General features: G+C 49.2%; 1 protein-coding gene across 1 annotated transcript; it reads right to left on the bottom strand.

Moving 5' to 3' along the window:
* Positions 1–380: 380 nt before the first annotated feature.
* PPTC7 (protein phosphatase targeting COQ7) lies at positions 381–22,702 on the bottom strand. The gene is made up of 6 exons (XM_087705478.1): positions 22,492–22,702; positions 13,289–13,468; positions 9,993–10,191; positions 4,257–4,380; positions 3,227–3,356; positions 381–2,230 (listed from the first exon to the last, which is right to left on the bottom strand). Exons 1-6 carry the CDS (start codon positions 22,691–22,693, stop codon positions 2,172–2,174), a joined length of 894 nt encoding a protein of 297 aa, XP_087561604.1. The 5' UTR covers positions 22,694–22,702; the 3' UTR covers positions 381–2,171.
* Positions 22,703–25,860: the final 3,158 nt, after the last annotated feature.

Raw genomic sequence — 25,860 nt, 5'->3', positions numbered from 1 at the left:
AGCACCTTCCCCTCCATCGTCAGCCGACCGTGTTGCAGAAGGCGGCGGTGAGAATATGACCCCTGCTTGATGATCTCTGAGAGACCCAGGACAGTGGGGGAAACGGTGGGGGGGGGGGACAGTAGCTCCCTCAGGGGTTGCTCAAAAGTAAAGAGATGGCGACCAGCGAGAGGCAAATTCCCAATTAAGAGCTGGCCTAGCCCTCCCACGAAGTGGGGACGAAGGGGCTGCATAAAAGACCTATCAATATACAATTTCTAGCCCAAGGTACTTAGGCCCAGCTGGGTCAGCGCCAGGATGAGGGGAAGGGGCTTGAAATGGTTTGTACAACATTATAATGGGCCTAAGTGGGTTTGGTTTTGTTTTTTTTAATAATATGGTGCAATTTTCATCCATCCACTGTACGCCACCCTGTATCCGAACCCCCCAAAACCGATCAGTTTCGTCAAGCTATGTTGTTAAGGCAATCTGGACGAAAGAAAAACGAAGGTGATTTCTAAAAGAATACTTGGAGACGTCGGTCGGAACAGCTTCTAAAAAAATGAATTATTATTATTATTATTATTTTGCCCCCTTCTCGTCACAACTGAAATGCCTGTTAGAAAGCAGGACGCATCGAAACGAACCCACAACATGTACACGGTACATGTTAAAATTATAAATAAAAGCCGGACACAATTATGCAAATGTATAGTTACAGCCACCAAAAAAAATAAATTTTAAAACAGGCTGAGGTAACCTCAAAACGTACAATTTTTAACAGGAATAAACCTGGCAGTAAAAAAAAACAACACACACACACACACACCCCTTTGTTGTGAGTTTTTCTTTTAAAGAAAAAAAAAAAAGGACGGTTGCTTTTACTCGCCAAGATTATCAACTAAACATCAACGTGACCCCAACTTGCTGTATAAAACATGGCTTTTTCGTTGCGAAGGACTTTTTGTTTCTCCTACTGGCAATAAAACACCACCAACAACAAAATTTATGAAAAACTGACCGAGAGTTTTATACATCCCTCTAGGCGTTATGTATAAATAAAAACAGCTTTAGAAAAACGGGGCAGGGGAAACTTATAGCTACTGAGAAATTGGACAGTTATGTGTCGATGCAAAAGGGGAAAAAATCACAAAATCGCCAATTAGCAACTAGAGCCCTGTAAACATGTACTTTCTCAGGGAATCCCGTGCGCAAACCTTTCACCGGTGCTCGGCCTCCCTCGACCTCTTTGAGATTTTTCTGCCCCCAAAAGCGTTAGGCGGTGGTCGGGCAGAAAATATCCAGCTACCAAATGGGCCCCGTTCCACTGGTTGTTAACAGTTTAGCACCTTTCACAAACACTCCCTTCACACATGCGCGCCACAATTCGAGACGAGTTGTGCGTTCCAAACTGAGCGACGAAGACCCCTGGCTAATACCGTGCAGACCGATTTTTTTTTTGCAACTTGGAAGATGGGCGGACTTCAACTCCCAGAATTCCCCAGCCAGCGCACCTTCAAGTCGCCCAGGTTCGAAACGTATAGGGAGAGAGAGAGACGAAAAGGCTGCACTTGGAAAGCCCGTGGAGAATTCGGCTACAAACATACGTTTTCCAACATGTTAAGCCAGGAGACGGGATCTACTGAGCTTCCAACGATGAGAAATGGGCTTTCCCCCACCCCCCCACTCCCCAGTAATACCTGTTCAGGTTCCGTTTGCTGATTTGGAACAAACAAACAAGACCCCCTTCCCCAGAATTAGTTTTTTAAACTACGCAAAGCCAATTTGACGTCCTTGTTTGCTCGCCCTTTTCTTCAGAGCCGTAAGTAAAGGTTATTCCCCCTTCAGCCCCCCCCTCCCTCCCCTCCCCGCCACGCTGCTTTCTACGCAATAACTCCCGAGTCAATTTTGAAAGACAGGCTTCAAGTATTGAAAAATTCTTCATTTCTTGCTTGGAGGTGTCCCCCAGGTGTCCTCCAGCTGAGGTTTTGGGCCGGGGGGGGGGGGTCTTGGCTGCATCTTAAAACAGGCAATGGACGTAAGGTGTGTTTAGCCACTGAGGTCAGATGCAGAGAGAGAGAGAGAGAGAGAGAGAGAGAAAGAGACTTCCTGCCCGCAGGAAAACAGTACGTGTGAAGCGGAGAACATCTGGAGACAGAACCAGTCTTTAAAAGCTTGAGTGTCACAGCTGGTCAGTCTGTGTATTCAGCTACTATAGAGAGAAGAACAGTGATGTCATCAGGTTTCCCACCTAAAAAGCAAGATGTGGAGAAGTTTTTAAAGGTATTATAAAAAGAGACTCTGGAAAGAGTGCAGAGAAGAGCAACAAAGGGGATTAGGGGGCTGGAGGCTAAAACACATGAAGAATGGTTGCTGGAACTGGGCATGGCTAGTTTAATGAAAAGAAGGACTAGGGGGGACATGATAGCGGTCCTCCACAATTCCAGGGGCTGCCCCAAAGAAGAGGGAGTCAAGCTATTCTCCAAAGCACCTGAGGGCAGAACAAGAAGCAATGGGTGGAAACTAATCAAGGAGAGAAGCAACCTAGAACTGAGGAGGAATTTCCTGACAGTGAGGACAAGTTTACGGTTTACTAGGATTTGTATGCCGCCCACTCTCGAGAGACTCAGGGCGGCTTACAGATAAAGCAGGAAGGGGGAACATATAAAAATTAAATTAATTAACCAGTGGAACAGAAGTTGCCTTCAGAAGTTGTGGGGACTCCATCACTGGAGGCTTTTAAGAACAGCCACTTGCCTGGAATGGCATAGGGTCTCCTGCTTGAGCAGGGGGCTGGACTAGAAGACCTCCAAGGCCCCTTCCCACTCTGTCATTCTATAGGTTTGCAGCTGAAGTCCTGGTGCTGTAAAACTGCAGGGGCAAAATTGAACAGTCCCTCTCCTAAGGACAGCACCGGGAAAAGGAAATTCAACCCCAAAAGGGATGAAAAATGTATCAACAGCCTCCTCTAAATTCTCTGGGAAGTGTCTTTTAAGAGCTTCAAAGCTGCCAAGAGACTGAGACAAACCTTTACACAAACACAATCGTATGATACGGTGGCAGGTATAAAAATGTGCACCACGCGTAGATGCCTGCCCGATCCAAATTAGCACATGGATTAAGGACTTGTCTCCTTCTGCGCCCTTTTGCAAGCTTAACTCTAGCCAACGAGGCCTTCCGGAGCCCCCCGGAAGAATCCCCAGCCGTGCGGGGTAGTGTTGACTTCTGGCCACTGAGCCGCTCTTACCTCTTACATTCAGTCCATTGTCACACGCGAACTGTGCGAAGGGAGACATATAATTTGGGTCGTAGGCCAGCTGGTGCGCTTGCTCGGCAATGCTGCTCGCCGTCTGCTGGATGCTTTCGTAATTCGAGTTCTGGGTGGAAGGAGGGGGAAAGAGAAAAACGGAGCGTTCAGAGGGCTGTTTCCCCGGCCACAAGCATGCAGAGTAGAACAGGCCCCGCTAACACAAAGGAGTTGGGTGTTCTCGCAAGGCGGATCCGCCTTGGGAGTCAAAAGGGCGAAATAAACCCAAGGGCAAATCCCGCTCTTTCTACGGTTGCAAATTGGAGTGGATCCGATTCTGAAAAAAAACAGATTATAAGCCATCCGTCTGCTTCGGGAATTATAGGGGATGCACAAGAGCAGATTAAGAGATAAAACTCTTATCTCGACTTTTACTCCCGGCTGAGAAAAGGGTCAGAAGGTCACAGACTCGCCAAGCAGAGGGCCAGGGAAATTTTGCCAAACCCACCACGATTTGCCCCCCCCTCCTCCCCCAAGTAGCCTCCTGCCATTTAACGGCAAGGCAACGGGGCAAGGGTTGGAGAAACTGTATCCGTCAGAGAGCCGAGGTGGCGCAGTGGTTAAATGCAGCACTGCAGGCTACTTCAGCTGACTGCAGTTCTGCAGTTCGACTGTTCAAATCTCATCGGCTCAGGGTTGACTCAGCCTTCCATCCTTCCGAGGTGGGTGAAATGAGGACCCGGATTGTTGTTGGGGGCGATATGCTGACTCTGTAAACCGCTTAGAGAAGGCTGAAAGCCCTATGAAGCGGTATATAAGTCTAACTACTATTGCTATTGCAATCTATCTATCTATCTATCTATCTATCTATCTATCTATCTATCTATCTATCTATGGATTGTTGGGGGCGATATGCTGACTCTGTAAACCGCTTAGAGAGGGCTGAAAGCCCTATGAAGCGGTATATAAGTCTAACTGCTATTGCTACTGCTAACCCTGTGCGTTTTTAAGCTCTCCGCCTCCTCTTTACCTTCAGTTTCTTCAGCTCCTGGAGGATCATGTAGTCGGGCATGTTGTCGAAGAGCCCGTCCGTGGCCGTCAGGATGATGTCTCCCAGCTGAACGTCAAAAGTGGTGCTGTCGGCAGCATCCGGGCTGGGAAAAGACCGAGGAGGTAGAGTGAGTTGAAATGCTCGGGGGTTTCCAGCTGTACAAGAAGGGCGGCTTCACCCTGCGCCAGCAAGATTTCCCCCCGTCTAATCCCAAAGGTGCTTTTTCAGGAGGCCACTGGACTTCCTTGTTTCATTTTCTGTCTTTGGAAGACAGAAAATGAAGTTTCGCTTCTCACCCCAGAAGCTTCTTCAGCTCTGACTGGATGGTGAGGAAGGGATGGACTGATTCTCCTTGCAGACGGAGCTGGTCATTTGCATCCTTTTTAGAGGGTCGTTGAGGCCGCTTGGAGGTTTCTCTGTGTCCTCAGGGTCTGGTGCAAATGGTTCTCGTGGTCTGCCATTTTTCCCTCTGGAAACCCATTCCTACTCCCACCCCCCATTCCAAGGGTCTTCGTCCCAAATTGCACAGCTCAACGTTTGTAGAGATTCTCGGCCATCCAGGTCCTGGGTGTCCCAAAAGGTGCTTTTTCACGAGACCGCTGGTTTTTTCTTGGTTTTTCTTGGACGTTTTGCTTCTCATCCAAGAAGCTTCTTCAGCTCTGACTGAAGGATGTATTGTCCTTGCAGGCAGCTTGGAAAAGCACCTCTGGGGCAACCATGAGCTGGATGGGTGAGGATCTCAATAGACTTCTCCAGTCTAATCAAGACAAAACCCAGGAAATGAGTAAAATGTGATTTTAAAAAAAGTATTAGGATGCGCTGAAATGGACAGACTCCTAAAGGAAATAAAAGACAAAGAAGAATCTGAGTATTTCTCAGTATGGAATTTATGGTACAAATGGCTAGAGGAAAGTTGCAAAGAATAAGAAAGCAATAAAGGGGGGGGGGAGATTAAGAAATTAGAAAATAATCATGAAGCCACAGAATTAACAAGAGGAGGAGAAACGTAAGATGTATTGTATATAAAACAGTACCGAATAAGAAGTATAACAGAAATATATGTATATAGAAGGATATAAGATGTATTGTATAGAAATAAGAACATGGAAAGAATAATAGGAATAGAAGAAATATAAGTATAAATAATTATGAGTAGACAGAAAATGTGTAAAAATAGACATATAGAGAGAGATATAGATATATAAAGGTATATATGTACAGATAAAAGGAGTATAATGGATGCTTAACAACATAGAAATGTTGCAGAGACGATATTTATGTTTTTCAAAAAAATGGGAAAAAACTGTTTACTAAAAATATTCTTTAAAAAAATTAAATGGCCTTAAGACAAGTATGAAGAGAGGAAAGGAGAGGGAGAGAAGAAAGGGGAATGGAGAGGAAGACAGGGAAGGGAAGTAAGAGTAGGAGAGAGGGCAGGAAGGGGAAGAAGCGGGGAGGAGTGGAGGAAAGGAAGGGGAAGAAGAAAAGAGAAAGGAGAGGAGGAGAGAAGAAGGGAGGGAAGGGGAAAAGGAGAGGGAAAGAAGAAAGGAAAAAGGAGAGGAAGAAAGGGAGGGGAAGTAAGAGTAGGAGAGAGGGCAGGAAGGGGAAGAAGCGGGGAGGAGTGGAGGAAAGGAAGGGGAAGAAGAAAAGAGAAAGGAGAGGAGGAAAGAAGAAAGGGGAATGGAGAGGAAGACAGGGAGGGGAAGTAAGAGTAGGAGAGAGGGCAGGAAGGGGAAGAAGCGGGGAGGAGTGGGGGGAAAGGAAGGGGAAGAAGAAAAGAGAAAGGAGAGGAGGAAAGAAGAAGAGGGGGAAGGAGAAAAGGAGAGGGAAAAAGTAGGGTTGGGGTAAAATAAGATGGATGAATGGGCAGGAAGAGAAGTCCCGATTATATGTTTACATTTTTAGACGGGAGGAAAGAATTGGTCAAAGATATGCAGACAATATTAATAATAACTCTGAGAATGTATATTTGGGAATGTATGTCTGAAGGATAAAAATAAAGAACTTTTGGAAAAAGAAAAAAGAATAAGAATGAAAGTGATGCTGGGCTGAGCCACTGGTGGAGGGTTTAGGCACCCGGGGCCAAGGGGGGGCGGAGGGGGGCTTGCCCAACATTGTCCAAAGACCCCTATGAGGGTCCCCAGGAAGGAACGCAGAAGGAACTCTCCCTTGAGCAACCATTTCCCTCCTCCTGGCTCCAGTTCTTTGCAGGATGCCGGTGCCCTTTTGCAGCCGGGGCTCCAGTGGGACAAAATGTGCTTTTTCCAAGGCTCCCGTTCAGAGCCTGGGGTTCTGCCAAGCGGGAGTTGACGGGGTTGACAGCACGGCTGGAAACAACCTTCGAGGGGGCTGAAATACAAGCGGCCGTCATGTGCCGGCCTCTCAGGAGGTGCTGCCTCGCTGCAGAAATATGTCAGCAGCCGCAGAACCTTTCCCAAAATCTCAGGAGGAGGAGGAAGAAGAAGAAGAAGCCGCCACTGACTGAACCAAGCTGCGTTGGAGCCACTGCAAGCTTCACAGGCCAAGTCATTTGTCTGGAATGGCATAGAGTCTCCTGCTTGGGGGCAGGGATTAGAAGACCTTCAAGGTCTCTTCCCTCCCTAGGATTTTATGATTCTAGAGATAGATAAGATAGATAGATAGGTAGGTAGGTAGGTAGGTAGGTAGGTAGGTAGGTAGGTAGGTAGGTAGGTAGGTAGGTAGATAGATAGATAGATAGATAGATAGATAGATAGATAGATAGATAGATAGATAGATAGATAGATAGATAGATAGATAGATAGAAGATAGATAGATAGATAGATAGAAGATAGATAGATATAGATAAGGTAGGTAGATAGATAGATAGATAGATAGATAGATAGATAGAAGATAGATAGATAGATAGAAGATAGATAGATATAGATAAGGTAGGTAGGTAGGTAGGTAGATAGATAGATAGATAGATAGATAGATAGATAGATAGATAGATAGATAGATAGATAGATAGATAGATAGATAGATAGATAGATAGGTAGGTAGGTAGGTAGGTAGGTAGGTAGGTAGGTAGGTAGATAGATAGATAGATAGATAGATAGATAGATAGATAGATAGATAGATAGATAGATAGATAGATAGATAGAAGATAGATAGATATAGATAAGGTAGGTAGATAGATAGATAGATAGATAGATAGATAGATAGAAGATAGATAGATATAGATAAGGTAGATAGATAGATAGATAGATAGATAGATAGATAGATAGAAGATAGATATAGATAAGGTAGGTAGGTAGGTAGATAGATAGATAGATAGATAGATAGATAGATAGATAGATAGATAGATAGATAGATGATAGGTAGGTAGGTAGGTAGGTAGGTAGGTAGGTAGGTAGGTAGGTAGGTAGGTAGGTAGGTAGATAGATAGATAGATAGATAGATAGATAGATAGATAGATAGATAGATAGATAGATAGATAGATGATAGGTAGGTAGGTAGGTAGGTAGGTAGGTAGGTAGGTAGATAGATAGATAGATAGATAGATAGATAGAAGATAGATAGATATAGATAAGGTAGATAGATAGATAGATAGATAGATAGATAGATGATAGATAGATGATAGATAGATAGATAGATAGATAGATAGATAGATAGATAGATAGATAGATAGATAGATAGATAGATAGATAGACAGACAGACAGACAGACAGACAGACAAAGATACATGACAGATGGAGGGAGGGATGCAACAGGTTGCCTCCAAAATTGTGGGTGCTCCAACACTGGAGATTTTGTCCGGAGTGGGATAGGGTTTCCTGCTTGAGTGGAGGGTTGGACTAGAAGACCTCCAAGGTCCCTTCCAACTCAGTTATGCTGACCTATTCGCCCCCCCACCCCCTTCTCCATCAGCAGGCCAGCAGCCTCAGCATCTTTAAATGTTTTCCTCTCACATTCCTTCCCCTCCCCTCTGGGTACAATACGGCATGTACCCAGCCAGGTTTTAAAACTAAACACACTCCCTACCGTCGAGTCAATATTTCCCTTCACAACAGAGAACGGTGGTTTTGATTTGCAAACAAGTCGCCCTGGGAGGGGGGGGGGGAAATAGGAAAGACAGAATCGGACGCCTGGGCCGTTGTGGTCGAAGGAGGGAAAGCATCAGCCCGGGGGGTGAAAGAGTGCGTGAAAATAACTGCCAGGAATTAGCAATGCGAACTGATAACTGGCTGCAGAAAGGGAGGAGAGGGAGGCTGCTTGGAAACAGATCTCTCCCAAACACCAGCAAAAGTGTTTCATCTACTTCAACCAGTGTTGCTCAGCCTTGCGCCGAGGTGGCGCAGTGGTTAAATGCAGCACTGCAGGCCACTTCAGCTGACTGCTAGTTCTGCAGCTCGGCTGTTCAAATCCCACCGGCTCAAGGTTGACTCAGCCTTCTATCCTTCCGAGGTGGGTGAAATGAGGACCCAGATTGTTGTTGGGGGCGATAGGCTGACTCTGTAAACCGCTTAGAGAGGGCTGAAAGCCCTATGAAGCAGTATATAAGTCTAATTGCTATTGCAATCTATCTATCTATCTATCTATCTATCTATCTATCTATCATCTATCATCCATCTATCTATCTATCTATCTATCTATCTATCTATCTATCTATCTATCTATCTCTATCTGTCTGCCTATCTATCTATCTATCTCTGTCTATCTGTCTGTCTATCTATCTATCTATCTATCTATCTATCTATCTATCTATCTAATCAACTATCTATGTATCTATCTATCTACAGTATCTATCATCTATCTATCTATCTATCTATCTATCTATCTATCTATCGGATTGTTGGGGGCGATACGCTGACTCTGTAAAACCGCTTAGAGAGGGCTGAAAGCCCTATGAAGCGGTAGATAAGTCTAACTGCTATTGCTATTGGGATCTATCTTTCTATCTATCTATCTATCTATCTATCTATCTATCTATCTATCTATCTATCTATCTCTGTCTATCTGTCTGTCTATCTATCTATCTATCTATCTATCTATCTATCTAATCAACTATCTATGTATCTATCTATCTACAGTATCTATCATCTATCTATCTATCTATCTATCTATCTATCTATCTATCTATCTATCTATCGGATTGTTGGGGGCGATATGCTGACTCTGTAAACCGCTTAGAGAGGGCTGAAAGCCCTATGAAGCGGTATATAAGTCTAACTGCTATTGCTATTGGGAGCTATCAAATGGGTGGACTTCAACACCCAGAATTCCCCAGCCAGCATAGCGACCTGAAGATGTTGAAATTGAAATTTAATAAATTTGTATGCCCCCCAATCCCTAAGGACTCTGGGCGGCTTACAGAGATAAGATTAAAAAAAAGTTAAAAATCAAGAATGTTTATGGACTTCCAACAGCCAAATCCCCCAGCTGGCTGGGGAATTCTGGGAGTTGAAGTCCACCCGTCTGAAAACTCCCAGGACTGACAAAGACTGATTGAAAGAGATGCCACAAATAACCAAACGGCCTTTGACATCACCGGAAGGCCCAAAAAAAACCCTAATGGAAAGAAAAACCAGCAGCCGGACCACTGAGGAGGAGGGCCGACTCCACTCCTGTCTCCACCAGGGACAAGCCGAGCGGGAAATGCCGCTCCCTCCTGAACCTTCCCTGCAGAGCCCCCCCCCCCCCCCCCCGGCCGGTTGCCATCCCTGCTTGCAAAGCCAGGCGGAAAAAAGGCCTCACCTGTCGCTGAAGACGACTCCCTCGGCTTCGGGCGGCGCTATCGAGAGCTGGAACGGAGTATTGAAATAGTGCTGCTGCTCGTCGGAGCGGTGCACCACCCGGCCCCCCCGGACCACCAAGAAGCCCGAGTCGCCCAGGTTGGCCGTGTGCAGGCGCCGAGTGGTCCGATCCAGGACAACAATGCAGGCCGTGCTGCTCCCTAGGAAGGAAGGGAGGGAGGAAGGAGAGTCAACCATTCGCCTGGCGGGAAGCGTCGGTCTGGCTGCTTTTACTGGCTCACAGGCTCACTTAGTGATCGTCTGAAATGCTGGGATGTGTGTGTGTGTGTGTGTGTGTGTGTGTGTGTGTGTGTTTCGTGCATGCATGCATGGGGAGGGGGGGCACATTGCATTGTGTAAGTGGGCACACACACACACACACACGGCCGCAATAGGGCGCACAGGAGAAGAGAAAGGTTACTGGAATAGGGCTTCCTGCCTAAACAGGGAGGGGGGTTGGACTAGAAGACCTCCAGAGTCCCTTCCAACCCTCTCCTCCCATTCCATGACCAACGTGCATCCCCTCCAAGGGCGGCCTCGGTGGTCCTCGTGGAGGGGGACGCAGGACAGCTCTGAGCAGGCTTGCTCCCTGACCTTCATTGGCAGGGGGCTGTTTCAAGGCAGGCCTGGGCCCTCAGACCGAGAGGGCGGCCTTGGAGGATGGGCCCCCTGGAGGATGAGTGCTTGGAGGGAACCCAAGGCCCCTTCCTCAGGCTGTCTCAGAAGTGTCCCAGCAAAAGCAATGCCACCTCCTGGGGTCAGCTGAGGGCACTTAAAAATAACCCCCGTTAAGAGAGAGAGAGAGGCAGGGAGGGATTTCTTGGCAGAGAAGCCTGGGATCAGGTGAGGAGCAGCAAGTGGAGCCATCACTGGGCAAAAGGTCGCCCGATTCCCTCGGCCAGGCGGGTCCTGGGTACTCAGGGCGAAAGGGGAAGCAGAGGCACCAGGTGTCCAGCCTTGAAGCCCTTGTGGAGCATCTCCAGGGCTGCCAGAGTCACGCCGGTTGGGGCGATGGGACCGGGAGGGGGGAATAGAGATACCGTGTTTCCCCCCAAAAGAAGACAGGCTCTTATATTCTCTTGACCTCCGAAATAAGCACCTGGCCTTATTTTCGGGGAGGTCTTATTATTTTTGAGGTGCAGAAGGTGGCAAGCGTGGTCACCTCGTGGCTGCTGCTCGATTGCAATATTTTGGGGGGAGGGATTATTTTAGCGCATGCGCTCAAAAGCCCCGATTGGGCTTATTATCCGGGGAGGTCATATTTTCGGGGGGAACAGGATAGCTGGGAAACTCGTAGCCGAAATAAAATCCTTTCTCCTGGGAAGCAAAGGACGGTCTGGTGCTGGGGAGGCATGGACTGGAACCAACCAGGGTTGTGGCTGTGGTCGGATTGGGGCGTGTGACGGACATCTGGACTGGGGGGGGGGGAAGAACTTTGACTTTTGATTCGGGTGGGGACCTTCAGAGTCGGGTTTTCACCAGATGTGCCAATATGGCATGGCCGATAAACAAACTCCTAGGCCTCAGGGGGGCTGATTGTGTTGGGTCTGTTACTTGGAACCTTGGCTCCACCACAAAACCGCGCTCGACTAAAGCGCGCTCGACGAACCGCGTACCTGACATCATCACAGCGCGACGAAAAAAGCACGCTGTGAGCGGTAAAGCTAAACCTAACCCCCCCAAACCTAACCCTAAACCTTACCCTAAACCTAACCCTTAACCTAACCCTAACCCTTAACCTAACCTTAAACCTTACCCTAAACCTAACCCTTAACCTAACCCTTAACCTAACCTTAAACCTTACCCTAAACCTAACCCTTAACCTAACCCTTAACCTAACCCTAAACCTTACCCTAAACCTAACCCTTAACCTAACCTTAAACCTTACCCTAAACCTAACCCTTAACCTAACCCTTAACCTAACCTTAAACCTTACCCTAACCCTAACCCTAACCCTTAACCTATCCCTAAACCTTACCCTAAACCTAACCCTTAACCTAACCCTTAACCTAACCTTAAACCTTACCCTAAACCTAACCCTTAACCTAACCCTTAACCTAACCTTAAACCTTACCCTAACCCTAACCCTAACCCTTAACCTAACCCTAAACCTTACCCTAAACCTAACCCTTAACCTAACCCTTAACCTAACCCTAAACCTAACCCTTAACCTAACGCTAAACCTAACGCTAACCCTTAACCTAACCCTAAACCTAAACCTAACCCTTAACCTAACCCTTAACCTAACGCTAAACCTAACGCTAAACCTAACCCTTAAGCTAACCCTAACCCTAACCCTTACCTTAACGTGAATCGGCTTGCTTTAAAAGCGCTTTTTAAAGCGCCCTTTTTTCTCCGCGGTCGTATTTGTCGCGCTGCTGATGACGTCAGATACGCGCTTTAATCGGGCGCGCTTTAGTGTGGACCGCGGTTTTGTCGTGCCACGGGAACCTTGAGGGAAAAAACCCACCCACCCCCAAACCCCCACCCCAGTTGATAGCTAAGAGGAAGAAAGCACTGGCTTCCTTGGGGGGAGTCGAACACCTGCAGATGTGGCACAAGGGAGAAATGGAGGAGGCCTCAAAGGACTTTCCGGCGACTTCACAAAAAACTTCCAGGAGTAACCAACCCATCAACACCCCCACCCCAAAAAAAGGAAAAAAAAACCCTCCACCAAGTTGCTAGAGAGCAGCTCCCAAAGCTTTAAAACCATCTGCAGGCAGTCCTCGACTTACAACGGTCCGTTTACACACCGTCCAAAGTTACGACGGCACCGAAAAATGTCTTTTTTTCAGAGCTACGACCTTCGTCAGCATCCTAATAGCCGGGGGATCAAAACTCAGGTGCTTGGCAATGGACTCGCATTTATGACGGTTGCGGCATCCGGGGGAAGGGGGAGGGAGGGTGGAATCACGTGATCCCTCCTGATGGGCAACATCAGTGAGGAGCCTACCAGCTGCAGTGATTCACTTAACAACGGTGGCGAGGAAGGTCGTAAAACGAGGCAAAATTCACTTAAGAAAAGTCCCACTTAATGACCGTGGGCAAAATTGTGGTTATAAGACGAGGACTTTTAAAAAATGACACGTTAAATCAGTGTTTCTCAACCTTGGTCACTTGAAGATGTCTGGACTTCAACTCCCAGAATTCCCCAGCCAGCTGGGGAACTCTGGGAGTTGAAGTCCAGGCATCTTCAAGTGGCCAAGGTTGAGAAACACTGAAATACACCAAGGGCTATGAGGGGAGGGGGTCTCTTACCGAGCAGGGGGGCTTTGTGCTGCAACAGCTCACAGTAGCTTGTGGTGAGGATGCCCACCGGGTGGCTGGGCACAAACCGTCCTTCCTTGACCAAGCGTTCGCAAGTGCGCATCAGGGTCCCTGAGAACTGAGAGGGGTCGACACCGTAGTCTCGCCAGCCTCCGACGCCGTCCGCCACCCCTTCGCAAGGGAGAGAAAGGAAAGTCAGTCCTGGCTGGTTTAAGTCTCGGTTTATCGCCACTTGTAATTCAAACTAGATTTGGACCTCGCATGGCTTCTGTAGGGCTGAGTAAAGAAAGGAGCCATTTCCAAAAGGGGCTTTTGTCTAGTTCAGTGTTTCTCAACGTTGGCAACTTGAAGATGTCTGGACTTCAACTCCCAGAGTTCCCCAGCCAGCGAATGCTGGCTGGGGAATTCTGGGAGTTGAAGTCCGGACATCTTCAAGTTGCCAACGTTGAGAAACACTGGTCTAGTTGCTTTCTGAACCGATGGCAGGGTCTCTAAACTCAGCCACTTTTTACGACTTGTGGACTTCAACTCCCAGAATTCACCGGTGGCTGGTGTTGAAGTCCACAAGTCTTAGAGGGGCCAAATTTGGAGACCCCCTGCCACACGAGAAGGACTAACTGAAGGCATTTTTAGCTTAAAGAAGACAGATTTAGGGAGACACGATAGCCATCCTCCAATGGCTGTCACAAGATTTACAGATTAACACAATTGGAAGGGTCCTTGTCGGTCATCTCGTCTAACACACACACACATCCTGCCCACACAGAAGGGGAGGTCAATTTATTCTCCATCGCACCCGAGGGCAGGACAAGAAGCAATGGGTGGGGGAGCTCCTCAAGAGGGACATCCAACCTGGAATTAATGGAGGAATTTCCCCTCCCTTTTTAAAAAAAGATTTTTATTAACTAACATGTAAAATACACACACACACACACAAAAATTAGACGTACACCACATTTATACAATACAGTGCGAACAGGAACTTCCTGTTTTTTATCTTAGCAATCATCAATCGATATCGCTCACCTTATATTATTTCCCCTTCTATCGTTATTTCATTTAGATTTCACCATTCTTAACCCTCTTTATTTTACTCATAGCTATTATTTTTGAGTCTTGTTATATTCTTTCATTGATTTTTTGTTTCTTTCCGAATGGAGGAATTTCCTGACAAGAACTATTGAGCAGAAGAACTGCTTGCCTCCTGGATTTGGGGTTGGACTAGAAGACCTCCAAGGTCCCCGGCCAGCCTTGTGACTCGATGAACGCAAGAGTGCTTCTCAACCACACGACTTTTACGACGGGGGGGGGGGGGGACTTTGGCTCCCAGAATTCCCCAGCCAACAGCACAATAAAAGCATCCGGTTTTGGTTGCTGCAAAAGCCCGAAGGAGAAACCGGTTGCAGTGATGTAAAGATTGCAGAAGTGGGATAGTCCCTTTGAACTCCTTTCCTGGAGTTTTTCTACAAAGAGGTCCTCATTTCTATGCAGCCACCCGTTTACGGAAACGCAGAACAAGGGGAGAGATGCGTTCGGGATGCCCTGGTCCCAAAGGGTAATTTTGCAATAATTCTGCAGGAAATAAGCCCTGGACGGCTTCAGCCCCAAACTGACGGAAAAGAAAACCAGCAGCAGATATCAGCCGATATTGTGTGTCCCAGAAAATGACAATACTTAGAAGAAATAACCAACCAGGCAGAGAGGGGAAGGCAGAATGCAGCATATATATTTTTTTAATTTGCAAAAAAAGCCAGCTGACTGATTTAACAGGGGAATGGAAAATTCAACCTTTTACCGCAGTTATGAAGCTCATCCTACAGCATCGCTCGGGATGAGGCTGCGTGAGTCACACTAATCAGGAAATCTGCTTACGGCATATCTCCTCTGGAACAAAAAGCCACTAAATCGCAGGCCAAAAAAGTTAAAAAAACTGATTTATTACATAAAACGAAGCCTGCTCATCGGCAAACTGCTCTCTCTGTTCCAGGACGAAATAGCCATGCCAGCCGACAGGGGCGTGACCCAGGCAGGGAGCTGCCAACGCGTTGCAGGAGACCAGCGTCAGTCAAACCCACCCCCCGAAATAGCCCCCGTGTGGCTGGGTCAAGCTGATTTCTTTTCTAGTATTTGTTTTTTCTAGTATTCGCATCGAAGGAGCCCCTTCTCTATACCAGGCAGAACAAAACTCAATCCAATGCCTGGCTGCCTCTCCTCTCCTTCCTTTCCTTTCCATCTCTCCTTCCGCCCTTCCGTCTCATCGCTCCTTCCTTCCTTCCTTTCCTTCTCATCTCTCCTGCCTTCCTTCTCATCGCTCCTGCCTTCTTTCCTTTCCATCTCTCCTTCCTCCCTTCCGTCTCATCGCTCCTTCCTTCCTTTCCTTTCTTTCTCATCTCTCCTGCCTTCTTCCCTTTTCATCTCTCCTGCCTTCCTTCTCATCGCTCCTTCCTTCCTTCCTTCCCTTCTCATCTCTCCTGCCTTCCTTCTCATCGCTCCTTCCTTCCCTTCTCATCTCTCCTGCCTTCCTTCCTTCCTTCCCTTCTCATCTCTCCTGCCTCCCTTCTCATCGTTCCTTCCTTCCTTCCATTCCTTCTCATCGCTCCTGCCTGCCTTCCTGCCTTCCTTTCCTTCTCATCTCTCCTGCCTGCCTTCCTTCCTTCCCTTCTCATCGCTCCTGCCTTCTTCCCTCCTTCCTTCCTTCCTTCTCATCTCTCCTGCCTGCCTTCCTTCCTTCCTTCCCTTCTCATCTCTCCTGCCTTCCTTCTCATCGCTCCTTCCTTCCTTCCTTCCTTCCCTTCTCATCGCTCCTGCCTTCTTTCCTTCTCATCTATTCTTCCTTCCCATCTCTCCTTTCTCCCTCCCTCCCTTCTTCCCTACGCATGTGCTGAGCTTGGAACTCAAAAGCCGAGCCTCAAACGGGGACCCCGTGAGAATCTCTGCTCTGCCCCTCGGATGACTTATGAAGGCACGCAAAAAAAGAGAAGGGGAAGCGGCTGATTTCTCAAGGAGAGAGCGGGGTGGGTTTTCGCTGCCTGCCTTCGGTCCGTTTCCGCGCGTTTTTGCAATCTGCAGAGAAGGCAGCCGGCGTGGTCCCCGGAGTTACCGCCTGTGACACGTTATGTACGTGGATTATAGTGACGTGGACAGCTGCAGAGGACGGGAAGAGTACAGAGGGAGGGAGGGGATGGTTCAGGCTTTTTATTCCTGTCTGCAAAAAGGCTCTGATGACTGAGAAGAAAAAGAACGGCACGGACCTTTTCACGAAACACACTGCCACGATGCCTACAAATGGCAAAGGGTTATTAGGATTCACTGCTCCCCATTTAGCATCGGCTGTCAACGCCTCCGTCAAGGGAAATGGCCTGCAATTTCTTGAGGACAAGGAAAATGCAGCAGATTGGAGGCCCAGCACGAAGAGGATGCCAAGGTCGGCCCGTCTGAATAATTGACAAGGGAGGCAAAGTTGAAAGGCCTCCCCGGGTGATTTGCCTACGGAATAATCCCTTCATCTGTCGCCCCGGCTGTCCTTCAAAGGAGACTTCCTGATTTGCAAAGTCAATTGCATCACGAGGGCCGTCCTTTTCCTTTCATTAAGCAAGGTGGCTCTGATGAAAGCGGCTTTGAGATTGTGGGGGAGAGAGAGAGAGCACAATTAGAGAGATGCACTTCCTTTAAGGTGTGCAAAGACAATGCCGCTCTGACTTCGAAATGGGCGTGTGCCAAAGGAGGCTGTGTCCTGTTTTGGTTCAATGACAAAGTCACCTTCTGGCATCTCTTATCAGAGGCCGGCGCTCCCAGAAACCAAACGCCAGGGACTCATTTCAGCTTCTAAAGAGCTGACTTGGGAGCACACACAATTCAAAGTCACACACACACACACACACTAACAGCCTCTATCACACTTCATGTCATGGATCACATGGTCCAGTCTTCCACTGCCCCGAAGACAGATCCCTCCCATCCAGATCCGGTCGGGTGCAGAGACCAAGATGACCGTGGCTTTCTAAGAAGGTTGTTGTTATGGCTACATATCACCCAACTCCACATAATTCCCCCCCACTCCCATTTTCCCACAGTAGAAAGTTTGGCAGGCCTGAAATCCACTTAAATCCACTTAAATTCTGCCTACCTGAAGAGGTTTCAGAAGTCAAGGCCTCCTGAGTGTTTCTCACCTTTGGCCCCTTTAATAAGACGGGTGGACTTCCATTCCCAGAATTCCCCAGCCAGCATAACACCGCATACCATAGCTATGGCTGGGGAATTCTGGGAATGGAAGTCCACCCGTCTTATTAAAGGGGCCAAAGGTGAGAAGCCCTGCCTTAGAAGGAACACCAAAGGACATCTCCCTTGCTGAAGGAAATGTTCTTCAATTAAATGTTTCTGATTATTTAACAGGAGAGCCTCCTCTTGGGCAACTGGATTCCCTGAAGAGGCTTACAACTTCCTCATCTCTTCTCATGAGTCAGGTGCTTCCTTTTCAAAAACATATCGCCGGTGGGCTCACCTGATTAAGATTACAAACTGGTTTGGCATGTAGTTGTTTTTTTTTTAAACAGACCTCCTAGAATTTAACTCAACAGGTAAGACTCGGGAGAAAACCAGCCAGACCTGGTCCACGCTTGTCGTGGTAACTTCACTCTAACCTTCGAAGGAAATTCTGTCCCCCCCCCATGGAAAGCTCACCTTGCAGAATTTTAAAGATGTGTTCCTGGTGATGACAGGAATGAGGTTTATTTTTTAATGTAGGAAAAAACAATCTAGTCGTAAGGATGAACAGGCATTTTTCCTGTTCACCCTTCTGACTAAGTTTCCTGTTCCTCACCTAGAAAACTGATCGCCTTTGACACTCAAAAGTTGTCCACAATAAATGTGGTTCCTGAGTCCACATGTTTGCAAATATGGGTGAAGATATTATGCATGCAAAGGTGTGTTGGTTTCTGCAAAGCCTTTAATTATTTGGTGACCAAGTACTGTGGTCATCATCCCCTTCAGGTACAACCTTCCTACCCAATTCACTTGTCCTAAGTTGGGATGTGGGGGGGTCTTCCCCCATTTATGAAATGTGGGGAGGGGGATTCTTGTGGGCCTGGAATAATATCTCCTTCAAAATGAGACCAGGCCCCTCTTGTGGCCTCCAGGACAGAAGTTTTCATACTTAAGAGGGTTGCTGGATTGCAGAGACGGAGGTGGACAGATTTTTACATATATATTACTGATTTTGCATGGGAGATTGTAAGATGGGAGTCCTTGCAGAATCAGCAATATGTAAATATGACACACAAAAACACAGGGCAAAAGACCCAGAATTCTCCGGGGAAACCTAGATGATGCTTGCCTTATTCTACGGGATGGCTTCACCTGCCAGCCCATTACAGATGTTTCTGCGTGGCAGGGGGAGGCCTGAAACTCAAAAAAGGCCTAAAGACAGCCTGCCACTCCTTCCAAAATCCTGGATGAGAATTTTAGGTCTTTTATGTCTGGAGGGACACCTGGGCGCTTTTTGCAAGTACAAAAGTTTTGGGCCTTGGTGGGGAAAAGACTTCCTGGTTCGCAATTTGGCCTCGTGAAGAGAGCAAACTCCTTGACCAGTGGATTTTTTCGGATCACACCGATTATGCAACAGGCAAAAGTTGTGAGTACTTTTTTTTTTAACTGCTGGTCAAACGAGGCCATGGCTGGGAAGTTGGGCCAGCTCCAGGTGTCCCATGCAGGTTTCCCCCCCCCCCCCCCAGGAACAGCTCCTCTGACTTTTCCACTCGAACAGAGGTTTTCCGAGTTAGAGGGCCAAGGAATTTTTGCTTCACTCCTACCACCGAAGCGGGAGGGGGGAGAGAGGGAGAAAGAGGGAGAAACTAGATGGGAAAAAGAAATAGGAGTAAGGAGGCCGGGTTTTTTTTCCCTTCCTTTTTGGCGAAAGAGACTCGGGAAGGATCAAACCGTCCAGAGTGCCAAAATAAGCGATGTGTCATCCATTGCCTTTGAGAAGCATAAATTAAAGACATCTCAAATAGGAAAGCACAGTGCAGTGGAGGGAAGGGAAGAGGTCAAGCGAGGACACTGGGGGGGGAGCAGAAGGGGAGAGGGGGAAAGGATGCTATGAGGTACCCCTCCCCACACAAAAGAAACCCCCATTAAAAAACAAAGTGATTTAATGGAGAAGTCAAACAGCAGCAACTTGAAGCTTCCTTATTGTAGGTTTTGAGCTGGAATCAAGACATTTCCATCTTTGACTCAACCCACCGGGTTCCATCTGCAGCCCCTCCTGGCTGAAAGGGAGGCCGTTTTGGGGGGTGGGGAGATGGGAAGGGTCCCAAGGGACCAATATCACACCAGTCACCCAGCTCTCTGCCCCTGTGGATTCCAGAGGCCAGCTGGGCTGGATTCAGTCTTGGCTAAAAAGCAGGTACGGACACACATTCACATCGACCAACCCCCACCCCCCACCAAGTGGCTAGAGGCACCCCCAATGCTTTACAACCATCTAACAGGTAGTCCTCAAACTTACAACAGTTCATTTAATGACCAAAGTTACGACGGCACTGAAATAAGTGACTTAGAGGCCGTTTTTTTCACTTATAATCATTGCAGCATTCCCACGGCCAAGAGGTCAAAATTCAGGCACAACTGACTCATACCTATGACGGTTGCAGTGTCCTCTTTTGCAACCTTCGTCACAAGCAAAGGGGGAAGCCAGATTCAATTAACGACTGTGTTCCTAACTCATCAGCTGCAAGGATTCACTGAGCAACCCTGGCCAGAAAGGTGGTAAAACTCACTTCACAAATGTCTCACTTAGCGATGGAAATTTAGGGCCACAAGTCTAGGACCACCTGCAGCTGGATTGCAAGGCCCAGCCCCTCCCCTCCCCCAAAGCATCTGCACAGCCAAGAATCCTGCAAAGGGGGAGTGGGGGTTAAAGCAGAATTCCCTCTGATGCTGTTAGCAGCCTCAGGCCCTGCAGCGCCATTAATTAGGGGAGGTGGGCTGGCAGGGAGGGAGGGAGGGAGTCCCAGAGGTGCAGCCCTCAAACGCAGTGCAGAGCCAGGATGAATCACTCCGAGCTTTCGCTCCCCGCCTCCCCACTCAGCCCATGCGCCTCTGCAGAACGACTGGGCTGGCTGCACCGACTCTCCGTTTTCAACGGAAGGAAGGGAAGCCAGGCCACAGGTTGGGGGCACCTGGGGAGCTCCATCTCCCTGGGCCTCCGAAGCCAGAGAGGACGGTTAAAGCACAAAAAAGGACAAGGCAGCCTTGCCCGGTAGGGCCTCTGCTCTCCTCCGATGCTCCCGTGGGCACCACAAGGGCACTTCCCTTCCATGTGCCCTGGCTCCAAGGAGCTTGGCTGGATGGGTGCACTTCTCTGGGGTTCCACTCCCTGAGTAAGGCTACCCTGGTGACGTTCACGAAATGCATTTTGGGCACAAGAGAAACGACCACAGTTAAAAGAAACACGTCCCAAAGCCCCAATGGTGGACACCGCAACCTGGAATTCAAAAGTGCCTGGAAGGGGTCCGGAAAGCCCCCTCCCCTTGCAGGGGAGCTGCCGTTTCCTCATCCTGCCGTTGCTGCAGAGCTGCCCGTCTGGAGGGAGCCCCCAAACCCCGTGGCAAGACAGGCCTGACCTCTGGCGTCAATGTCATGCAGGTGTGACTTCACCTTTGCCCCCTTTGTCAAGGTCACCAGGTGGAGAAGCCTCACCTCCAAAGGGTCGGCCTTGGGTTCAAGGTTATGGGAGAGCCTACACACACACACACACACCCCACACACACACACACTGTAATCCAGAGAGGCAAAGCACCACTCTGGAAACACAAAGCTTCCAACTCATAAAAGCCGCTGCCATGTTGGCCCTGCCGGTGACCTCTTCAGCAAGCGGGGATCGCCCGGCTTAGCTCGCAGGCTGCCAGCCGGGGGCTTAGGGTGCTGCGTCTGGGCATCGGGATGAGCTCCGGCGGGGAGTGAGGTAGCAGCAGCAGCAGGCTTGATCGGCAATTAGCCGGCTCTTCCCAGCGCCTCTGGATATGCAATCCGGGCGGCCCAACAACTGCTACCTGGGGCTGCTCTTTTCCAAGCTGGGAGCCGGTGCACGCGGGGAGGAAGGAGAGGAGGAAGGACAAGAGGAGAGAGAGGGAGAGAAGGAAGGAAGGAGAGATGGGAGGGAAGGAGGGATGGGAAGAAGGAAGGGAAAGGGAAGGAAGGGGAAGAGAGGAAGGAAGGAAAGAGACCAGAGATGGAGGGAGGAAAAGAGTGAAAGGGGAGGAAGGAATGGGATGAAGGGAGGGAAAGAAGAGAAGGAAGGGGAGGAGGAGAGAAGGAAGGAAAAGAGTGGAAGGAAGGAAGAAGAGGAGAGGGAGGGAAAGAAGGAACGAAGGAAGCACAGGGCAGGAAGGAGGAATTGGATGAAGGGAGGGAGGGAAAGAGGAATGGGATGGAAGGAAAGGGAAGGAAGGGAGAGATGGGAGGGAAAGAGAAACAGGATGACAGGAGAGAATGAGGAGAAGGAAAGAAGGGAGGGAGATGAGATGAAGGAAGGCAAGAGGGAAAGAGAGGAATGGGATGACAGGAGAAAAAGAGAAAGAAAGAAGGGATGAAGGAAGACAAGAGGAAAAGAGGAATGAGATGACGGGAGAGAAAGAGGAGAAGGAAAGAAGGGAGGAAGGAAGGCAAGAGAAGAGAGGAATGGGATGAAAGGAGGGAAATAGAAGGAAAGAAGGGATGAAGAAAGGCAAGAGGGAAAGAGAGGAATGAGATGGCAGGAGAGGAAGAGAAGGAAAGAAGGGATGGAGGAAGGCAAGAGGGAAAGAGAGGAATGGGATGACAGGAGATAAAGAGAAAGAAAGAAGGGATGGAGGAAGGCAAGAGAAGAGAGGAATGAGATGACAGGAGAGAAAGAGGAGAAGGAAAGAAGGGATGGAGGAAGGCAAGAGGGAAAGGGAGGAATGGGATGACAGGAGAGAAAGAGAAGGAAAGAAGGGAGGGAGGAAGATGAGATGAAGAAAGGCAAGAGGAAAAGAGGAATGAGATGACGGGAGAGAAAGAGGAGAAGGAAAGAAGGGATGAAGGAAGGAAAGAAGGGAAAGAGAGGAATGGGAGGGAAAGGAGGGAAAGAGAAAGGGAAAAAGAGGCAGAGGGAAGCCCCCCCACCCGCCCAACACCTTCCATCTCCCCCCCCCCTCTCCCGCCCATCCCGCGCTCACCCAGCACATCGGCCGAGCGGTGCCGGGCCACGAAGCAGGCGTCGTCGCCGTAGCACATGCCCTTCTTCAGGATGCCCTTGCGGAAGTCCTTGCCGAAGCCGCAGCTGGCCGTCACCAGGCTGTAGTCGCGGGAGTCCGTCTGCGAGAGGCCGCCCAGGACGGCCCGGGCCACCAGGCGCCCGTAGGACAGCACCGAGAACATCCTGGGACGGGGGGGGAGGGGGGAGGGAGGGGCGGGAGACCCCCCCAAGGGGGGGGCAGGAAGGGAGGGGGGAGAGGGAGGGGGTCTGGGAGGAGGGGGGGGGTCTCTCAAGGCCGGGCCGAAGCCCCCATGGCGCCCCCCTGCTCCTCCGGCGGGAAGCCCCCTCCTCCGCGGCCTAGTCCCGGGCGGCGCCCCCGAGCCCCCGCCAGAGTGGGGGGCCCCTTTGCCGGTAAAGGCGCCGCGCTCTCTGAGGGGAGCCTCTCGCTCTCTCTCGCTCTCTCCCCCTCAGGCGCTCAGGGCCCTCGCCGCCATCGCCCGCCTCAGCCCCCTTCGCCTCCTCAGCCGCCGCCGCCGCCACCGGCTCCTCAAGGGGAAGAAAAAAAAGGAGAGACGAGCGAGGTCAGCTCCGCCTCCGCGCCGGCCCGCACTCCGTCTGCGCGCCTCAGCATCCGGGCTCCCGAGGGTCGACGCCCCGCGCTGCCCTCATTGGCCCGGTTCCCAATACCCCGCCCCCCTCCCCCGCGGCGATTCGCCTGGCTCCCGTGTCACTCTCTCCCTTGTCTGACCGTTCCCCGTCTCCTGAACTACCGGCCCCCGCGCTGCCCTCATTGGCCGGGTTTACAATACCCCGCCCCTCTCCCCCGCGGCGATTCGCCCGGCTCCCGTGTCACTCTCTCTCTCTTGTCTGACAGTTCCCGCCTCCTGAACTACCGGCCCCGGCATGCCGCGCGGCGGCCCGGAGTTGGCCGCTTGGCTCGTCTTTCGGGCGGCGCGCAAGGCTTGCCGGGAAGTGGTGTTTTCTTCCAAACCCGGAGCACGTGCGCTGCCCCGGGAGCAAAAGTGAAAGTGGGTTCCCCGGGTGGGGGGGGGGAGGGGGTGATTCCGAAAGGGGCACGAGGGGGAGGTTTTTCACCCCCGGGGTGGAGGGGGAGGGGGAATCCGTTCCAAGGCAGTGTTATGATGTCTTCTCCGTAATTGCCTATGCAAATGGGCAGGGGATTGTTCTGGCGGCGAGATTTGGGGGGGGGGGGTGTCAAGGGAAGGGAAAAAAGCCCCCTACCCCAATAATCACAAGTTATCGTGACTCTCCTGCAAGTTGCAAGACCAGTTTCTCGTTCTCTGCAACTTTTTTTTTGTATTTTGGATATTGCTTTTATCAATATCTTTTAGTGAAGCAAATAAAATATAAAAAAATGAACACCAATGTAATTTCTAAGAAGTGTTTAATTTTGAAAATCGAGTAGGTAGCTAAAAAGCTGTAAGTCATTAGTATGTAGCTGCATATATATATTGCCAATAATGCTCTAGGACTCCCAGATATATGGAACTGAAAAAAAACATTAAAATAATCAAAGCAAAATAGGTTTATTATCATTATTTTATAGGAAGGTCTTCAAACTGTGACATTTTGTTTAATGACAGTTCAGAGTTACAATTGCCTCTGAAAAAGTATTTATCACACCCACCCGCTGGTCACAGAATTGGTATTGGTATTTTATTATTTGTATGCCGCCCTTCTCCGGGAGGACTCAGGGTGGCGAACAATTCAAAGGGGAAAAAGGGGAACATAAAATACAAAATACAAATAATAAAAGTAGACAACAGTCGCACAACCATACAAGTCGAGAGGGGAGGGAACTCATCCCCCCCCAGGCCTGCCGGCAAAGCCAGGTTTTGACGGCTTTCCGGAAGGCCTGGAGAGAGGTGAGGGTCTGAATCCCTGCGGGGAGTTCGTTCCAGAGGGCCGGAGCTGGCACAGAGAAGGCCCTCCCCCGGGTAATAGCCAGGTGGCATTGGCTGGTAGATGGCACCCTGAGGAGGCCAACCCTGTGAGATCTAATGGGTCTGTGGGAGGTAATTGGCAGCAGGCGGTCTCTCAAGTACCCAGATCCAATACCATGAAGGGCTCATAAGTAGGGGACGTGGCAACTGGATAATGTTTACAACCAGTTGCATATCCTGAAATTAAATGGATTTGCAATTTTTTACAATTTTTGGCCAACAATACCAAGGTGGTCTCTGCAACTTTTATATGGACTTCGACTCCCAGAATCCCCCAGCCAGCCATGCTGGCTGGGGGATTCTGGGAGTCGAAGTCCATATAGATGTTAAAAATTGCTGAGACCAGCTGCATAAGAGGTAGAAATTGCAGAAATGGTCTTTCACAAGGAAAGCAAGAAGCAAGGAAGCCTTGCCTTGCCGATTTCTTCCCCGTTTTATCTGACGCAGATTTACTCAAAAAGCAATCCCACTGGATTCAGTTAGCTTTCCTCGGGTAACAGGTGAAAAGGAGGCGCCTGCTACAGCTTGAAACTCTTGCCCTCTCTACCACGACTGTTATTTCCCTCCCTAAAAAAGTAAATGTTCCCCTCGCGCACGTGTGCTAGTCGTTCCAGACTCTAGGGGGCGGTGCTCATCTCCGTTTCAAAGCCGACATGACACCAAAGGCGCACGGAACGCTCTTCCCTTCCCACCAAAGGTGGCTCCTATTTTTCTACTCGCATTTTTTCGCCTGCTTTCGAACTGCTAGGTTGGCAGAAGCTGGGACGAGTCACGGGAGCTCACTCCGTTACGCGGCGCTGAGGATTCGAACCGCTGAACTGCTGACTTTTCTGAATGACAAGCTCAGTGTCTTCGGCACTGAGCCACCTTGTCCCTTTTTCTCTCCCTAAGGTACTCTTAATCTGTGGTTTAAAAGGCGCCCCGTTAATTAAACATGGCATTTCAATCTGTGTTCTTTTACCCTGTAGGAAGTTATCACCCAGCCCTCTCCCAGAAAAAATGAAATATCCTAGGAAATATTGAAAAGACAGAATATTTCTCTGGATGTGAAAAGAAAGAAACGTGTTTTAAAAGACAGAATAGCTGCCTGTAGCTTCCTGCCCATCCCCACTTTTGTCAATGGGCCATTAAGAAAGCCAAGCTAGTCCACTTTACATAATAAAGAGTTCTACCCTTCAGCTCCAGGGGGGATGGGATTAAGGCATGATAATATTGGCCCTTTACTCAACTGACCACATGGCATCTGAGATTCAAAACACAGCCTAGAGAGTAGCCCCCTGCATGGCACCATGGGAGTCTGACAACCAATCAGAATACATTTCTTACACAGGAACAGGAAACAGAGAGGTGGGACTAAACAGGGTATAAAAAGCCTAGCAAGCCCC

Source organism: Thamnophis sirtalis, unplaced genomic scaffold (genome assembly GCF_051295495.1).
Source record: "Thamnophis sirtalis isolate CommonGarterSnake01/CBP01778 unplaced genomic scaffold, rThaSir2_p1.2 scaffold_2, whole genome shotgun sequence".
Classification (NCBI taxonomy): domain Eukaryota; kingdom Metazoa; phylum Chordata; class Lepidosauria; order Squamata; family Natricidae; genus Thamnophis; species Thamnophis sirtalis.
The sequence above is the reverse complement of the archived record's forward strand: the minus strand, read 5'-3'. Positions and strand labels throughout refer to the sequence as shown.

What these genes read in the sequence shown, in the direction of transcription:
- PPTC7 (XM_087705478.1), bottom strand. Translation starts at nt 22,693, where the DNA reads ATGTTCTCGGTGCTGTCCTACGGGCGCCTGGTGGCCCGGGCCGTCCTG. An exon ending in AGGAGCTGAAGAAACTGAAG is followed by an intron (nt 3,357 to 4,256) that starts GTAAAGAGGAGG and finishes CCTTCCACCCAG; the next exon opens with AACTCGAATTACGAAAGCAT. An exon ending in CAATGGACTGAATGTAAGAG is followed by an intron (nt 2,231 to 3,226) that starts GTAAGAGCGGCT and finishes CTTGCTTTTTAG; the next exon opens with GTGGGAAACCTGATGACATC.